At 49.0% G+C, this 6270-nt stretch overlaps 1 protein-coding gene across 1 annotated transcript; it reads right to left on the reverse strand.

Moving 5' to 3' along the window:
- Positions 1-507: 507 nt before the first annotated feature.
- Positions 508-5778, reverse strand: HOXC12 (homeobox C12). The gene is made up of 2 exons (XM_060760873.2): positions 5109-5778; positions 508-3077 (listed from the first exon to the last, which is right to left on the reverse strand). Exons 1-2 carry the CDS (start codon positions 5728-5730, stop codon positions 2839-2841), a joined length of 861 nt encoding a protein of 286 aa, XP_060616856.2. The 5' UTR covers positions 5731-5778; the 3' UTR covers positions 508-2838.
- Positions 5779-6270: the final 492 nt, after the last annotated feature.

A 6270-nucleotide genomic window follows, 5' to 3' on the forward strand; every position in this document is an offset into this window, starting at 1 on the left:
GCTCCTCGGCTTCCCTTTGTGTCACTCACAACAGCACACCCATTGCACTTAAGTCGGGAGGAAGAGACAGAGCCGGTTTAGAGAGATAGGCTGCGGTATGCGCGCTATGCGGTTTCTATTTCATGAAAGCGGGGAACCCTTGCTTTCCAGGGCTTTTTTATTTTGCAAAGGGGGCAGGCTTTATAGAAAAGGGTCTCCCACCAACCTCGCACCCCACCCTAAGGATATGGATGGAAAAGGAAAGGGCTGTTGGAGAAGAAGAGGGTAGAGACTCAAGGGAAAGGGGAGGGGGGAGGCATTTGAAGGACTAGACCGCATCCTTTGCAGCTCGTAAAGGCGAGGCATTCCTGCCACTGGTCATGACCATGAACGCCGGGATCGGGAAGCACGTGGGGGAGCCTTGCAGCCCTGCCAGAAAAAGGCTTGCCTTTATCGTAAAATTAATCCCTTCTGATATAAAAACTAAGTAGGAAGCAAAGCGTGCCGCAGCAAAGCAAACCCCCCCCCCCCCACTTAAATATCCTTACACAAAAATTGAGAACAGAGTTGGGGACGCTTTCAATGACATTCTTAAACACGATCTGGGTTTTTGAGGGAGGAGGAATCCCATTTAATACCACCCTTCTGCCACGCCATGAGTGGGCTCAGGAAAGAGGAAGGGGTGCTTCAACGTGACAGCCAACTCTACAAAAAAACCTCATTGGCACTATGTTGTCGAAGGCTTTCATGGCCCGAATCACTATGTTGCTATGAGTTTTCCGCGCCAGGAGAGAATACTTCTGGAACATAGCCATACAGCCCGGAAAACTCACAGCAACCCACTCATTGGCAGATCTGGGAGACCCACCTAGTCTGCTCTTCCCCAACCCTTCCTGCTCCAGTCTACTTTTGAAGGGAAAACTGCAGAGGGGGATATACGAGAGAAGAATGGAAGCTTTGAGTGAGAAATTACCGTATATCACCGAAATTTCGCGCCTAAGCCGCTCTTTATGTCTGGTTGGGAGCGAGAGGGAGGGGGCAAAAAAGAGGGGTGGGGATGGGGACATAAGGTAACACCTCCCAAATGTGCACCCCTGGGCACCTATGGAAAATTGGGAAGGGAAACAGACAGGATAGTTGTGCACACACAAGGCCACCTCTTGAGAATACACCAGTTCTCGAAGACTACCGCTCCCTGTTGTTGGTTTTAATTCCACCTTAACTCAATGTCTAACTAAACACGAGGAACGTTAAAAAGAGGAAGGGGAATCCCTGTTTCTTCATTTCGAAAAGGGAAATCAATCAAGTTAGATGAGATCTCTCAGGGCCCTTCCGCACAGCCATATAATCAAGGCAGAAAATCTCACAATATCTGCTTTGAACTGAGATGTCCGGGACCACACTACCTTATATTCCAGTTCAAAGCAGGTAACGTGGGATTTTATTCAGTTGCGTGGAAGGAGCCCCCAGGAAGGGAGGATTAATAGCTTTTAATCGCTCCAAGGGTCTCCCACATAGGGGCTACCATAGAGTTGATGTATAAAAGGGGGCATCCCAAACGCAAGATTGTTGAGAAGCACTATGAAAAATCCCTCTCCGGAGACAGGATCAAGCACACCGATTGTAACTGTTATTAAGCCTTCTCCAGTTGGATGGAAGGGATAGATGAAGGCAAAAGACAGGGGCACAGGCACCCACAGCCAGCCTAAGCACTCAGAGTGACAGAGGCAGAGTCTTAAAGACATTCATCCGGAGGGGGAATACATGGACGAGGCAAATGGGTCTGTTTCTTTGACTGGTGGCGGTGTTGACTTCTTACACTCAAACGCGCTTACTCGAAAGTCATCCCAATGACTGCCACAGGGCTTTTCTCCCAATTTAAGTCAACATTACCAGAGGAGTGTAGCAGTCAGTGCACTCTCCAAGACTATTTCATCTTAAACAAGGAGAAAAACCAATAGCTTCTTAATCCTTATGTTGAGGGGACAACTATCAGATGGCATTGACGCTCATCCGCACCCCACACACTCGGGCCCCTTCCAGACAGCCATATAACCCAGATTATCAAGGAAGAAAATCCCACAATATCTGCTTCGAACTGGGTTATCTGAGTCCACACTGCCATATATCCCAGTTCAAAGCAGAAAATGTGGGATTTTATTCAGCTGTGTGGAGAGGACCTTAGAGAGATAGAAATACTGCCAGCCTCTGCTTTAGGAGTTCTTCCTCAGACTCCTTTTGAAAATTATCTCTGGCAAACAATAAAACCCGGCCTCTAAGAATTATTAGAGTTTTGATTTATCTGCGGACACGACATCAACTTTCAGGTTTCCGCTAGGGAATGAAAAATCCCAACATATTAACCCCAAAACACCCACTTACAGAGGGCAAGGCGAGGGCTTTGTTGGTGGACCGGGCAACCTACCCAACGCTAAAGCCAAGGAGAGGGTGAGTCCTGTTGCTCAGAGTGGAAGCCGTACCTGTGAATACTGGAAACGTGGGAAATATGGGGCTCAAACTTCCCCCCAGAAGCTCCGCCACACAGGCGGCCAAAGCCTTGTTCACCATAGAGACCCAGGGCGGTGAGTGAATGGGAAGGGTTCATATTCACATTTGGGACTCTTCCCCAACGAATCTAGGGTTGGAGGGACTCACTTTCTCATTCTCGCTGCCTACACACACATACACACGCACACAAACGCCCGCTGTTGGGCTTCTGAAAAGGATACCGACTTTCTTTCAAAAGAAAGAAAGAAAAAATATCAATCGGAACCAGACAGGTAAGAGTCCCGGGACCGTCAGCTGGGAGGAAGGCTACGGAGTCTCTGTGGCTCCCCCAAATACGGGCTTGCCTGGCGCTTAAAAGAAAGAAAGGGCTTGTTCTCTCAGGAGGAGTCTTTTCTTTTTCATGCGCCGGTTCTGGAACCAGATCTTCACTTGCTGGTCGCTCAGGTTTAACCGATCTGAAAGCTCCCTCCTTCTTTGGCGAGTGATGAATTCATTGACCATGAACTCCCCTTCCAGCTCGGCGAGCTGCAGCTTCGAGTAGGGCTTTCGCTTTTTCCGAGACCTTGTGTGCATCGGATACCAGGGGGCACCTAGGAACAGCGTGGTGGAAAAGGAGATTTAACACGTGGGAAGAGACAAGAGACCAAGAGGGGGGAGAGAATGAATGGGAAAGAGGGAGAGAGAGAAAAACCCACCCATTCCTCCCTTTCAGCCAACTTTCAGTTCAAGTTCTTGGCCAAGGTGAGGCTCCAGGTCTCTGTACACAATTTAGGGAATATTTTAGCCTCTGGAGAAAGAAAGGAAGAAGAGAAGGAAGGAAAAGGAGGAAGCCTAAAGACAACTGCGTTTTAGATCTGAAGGTCCTGGTTGAGGAATAGCGTGGGAAAGCCAACACAAATTGAAGACAAATCTGAAGCAAATGGTTGCTACCGTTGTCTCCCATGCACAAATTGAAGGATTTTTGGAAAGGAGGTTGGCTTTTGGATTTTAAGACATCGCTATGAAAGGACAAGGCAGAACAGAGTTAGAGTCCGCTACTCAAATGCCATCAACTCGAAAGTTTGAGGATCAGCCATACCCTGGAATGAAGTTTAGTGTCATTTCTTGCAGAGAAAGCAGGCGTTAAGGCAGTGCTATGGAGTGGGGTGGTTCAAAATTGGAAAAGCGGTGGGTGGGTGGGGGTCTCCATGTTAGAGTCCCAATAACGAGCGGAAAAGAAGGCATGCATGTAGTCAGCAGACCAACCCAGAGGCACCTCAAAGCGGAAGACAACCCACTGGCCCTTCTTCCTGGAATCCTTGCTCACCAAGTCTATGAGAAAGGCTCCTTTCTTTCAAACAGCGCTCCATTATTGAAAGGAGACCTCTGTGTGGACTGATAGCGGTTTTGTATTGGACTGTGGGGTGATGAGAAGGAGAGAGATGAGGTTTGGAAAGCCAGGTTTCTCGAAGGACTGGGAAGCCTCTTTTTTAGAGATATTCCTCGCCTGACTTTTCACCTGAGATAGCTCTAGCGAAAGAGAGCAAGATCTCTTCAAAGTCCTCCCAACGGGAGTCCTCTCTGAGCCTGAGATTCAACCAGAGAGTTGCTTTTCCATCAAGAACCTATTGAAACTTTTTAAAATAATAACTCCAGAAGTTATTATTTAAGCTCGAAAAACATCTATTGCATAACCCATGAGATTTGGAGGAGGATACGTATATATCCTCTCTCTCTCTTTCTCTCTCTCTCTCTCTCTCTCTATATATATATATATATCCTCCATATATATAGGTCTATATATTGCCAAACCCATGAGGTTTGAAGATAGAGGAGAAAAATATATCTGGTGTGAGAGAACTGGCCGTCTGCAAGGACGTTGCCCAGGGGAAACCTAGATGTTTCACCATCCTGTGGGAGGCTTCACTCATGTCTCTAGATAAGAAGCTGGAGCTGACAGACGGGAGCTCACCCCGTTCCTGGATTCGAACTGTCAATCTTTAGGTCAGCAGTTCTGCTGGCACAAGGATTTAACCTATTGCACAAAGGGGGCTCTGTGTTTCCACCAAGAACTTATTGAAACTATTTAAAATAACAACTGGAGGAGAAACCCCCTTCCATATCTGTTGCCAAACCCAGGAGGGAAGCAAAGTGTAGAAAGAAAAATGCCCATAAATCCTATTCTGCAAGACTTTGCCTTCCCTAATTCTTCTAATATTTGATAGCTTCAGTATACTCAGGAATTGAAGTTTTGTCTCTTTTGTAGTAAGCCTATACTGGAGAAGAAACCCACTTTTTGGTCCATCTCTATTGCCAAACCCATCAGATTTGGGGATAGAGAGAGAAAGAGGCATGAAGCCCGGTCTGCTTGCCTTGCCCATCCTCTCTCTTATTTTTTTTATGGGATATTTACATGTTTATAGGCTTTTCTTTTCAAAGAAGCACCACCTCATAAAAGCGCGAGGCATTTGAGGGCTACCCCTAGCGGCCTCGGCACAAATAGACCTCGCCTTCGGAGCCCAGGAGGAGTTGAGCTGGAGCGAGGAGACTTTGGAAGATTGAGAGAAGAGGAAGAAGAAGAAGAAGAAGAGACAGATAGAGAGAAAGGGGATATCATGATTGATCTGGCGGTGCTGGCTTACCGGGGGCGGAGAGGCTTCCTCCTTGGTGCAAGGGGGAGAGCATCGCGGAAGGCTCGTTGCTGCCGGCGCCTCCTCCTCCTCCTCCTCCCTTGTTGCCTTCGTTGAGCAAAGAGGAGCTGGAGTCGGACTCCAAGGACTGGCAGGAGGCGGGGTCGTGGGGCAGCGCCTCGGGGGCCACGGCCGGGTAGTCGAACTTGCCGAAGGTGGCCACGGCGCCCATGCCGCCGCCCGAGAGGCCGCTGGGCTCGAGGGGCATCAGGGCGCCGCTGTCCCTCCCTCCTCCTCCTGCCCGCTCCTCTCGCTTGAGGGGCGCGCCCTCGGAGCAGGCCTCTCGGTAGTAGCACTTGCTCTCCTCCACGCGGGCCAGGTCGCAGGCGCGGCCGAAGGAGGACGGGTTGAGGGAGACGGGGCTGCCGAGGTAGGGCTGCGGGTACCCGTTGCAGGGCTCGGAGGCGGCCCAGGGCAGCGAGCAGACATTGTCCCTCCGCGGGTAGGAGAGCGACGGCAAGCCGGGAAGCTGGCCCCCGGAAGCCCGGAAGTTGGGGAAGTAGAAGGTGTCTCCCGTGTGGATGTTCACCAGCGGCCCCACAAAACCCGGATTCAGGAGATTATGCTCGCCCATTTCCGCGGGCCTGACCGAGAGCTTCTAGTTTATTGCTATCTGACATTAAACATAGTTAAACCTAAAGGTCCGCCCCATTGGTCCACCGGGGGTCACGTGAGCGCCAACTCGCGCTGGAAAGGGGGGGGGGGGAGAGAAAGGGTGCCACCCACCTTTAGCAATTTGAGACCAAACAAAACATTACGTTCTGCTTTTCGCGTTTTTTCCCCCCTTCTTCGTCTTCTTTTTTATATGCTGCTTGTTTTATTTAAAAAATCATAAAACCTTTTATAAAATAATACAACGGGCTTTAAGCACTGGCCTGAGAAAGCCACGGTATGATAAAAGACATATAGGGGTGCGTGTGCGCCGGTATATCTACCTCCAAACCTACATTTCTATATATTCTTTCTTTTTTAAATCAAGCATACCCAGCTGCGTCCAGGGTGCCTTCAACAGCTGGCAAAATTAAGCTATTTTCCTCATTAATTGGCTGCCTTTATTAACTTAAAACCGGTCGGAATTTACAATATCTCCCAATAAATTACTATTAGATATTGT

Source organism: Anolis sagrei, chromosome 2 (genome assembly GCF_037176765.1).
Source record: "Anolis sagrei isolate rAnoSag1 chromosome 2, rAnoSag1.mat, whole genome shotgun sequence".
In the NCBI taxonomy this organism is placed as follows: Eukaryota; Metazoa; Chordata; class Lepidosauria; order Squamata; family Dactyloidae; genus Anolis; species Anolis sagrei.

What these genes read in the sequence shown, in the direction of transcription:
- HOXC12 (XM_060760873.2), bottom strand. Translation starts at nt 5,730, where the DNA reads ATGGGCGAGCATAATCTCCTGAATCCGGGTTTTGTGGGGCCGCTGGTG. An exon ending in AGGAAGCCTCTCCGCCCCCG is followed by an intron (nt 3,078 to 5,108) that starts GTAAGCCAGCAC and finishes CGCTGTTCCTAG; the next exon opens with GTGCCCCCTGGTATCCGATG.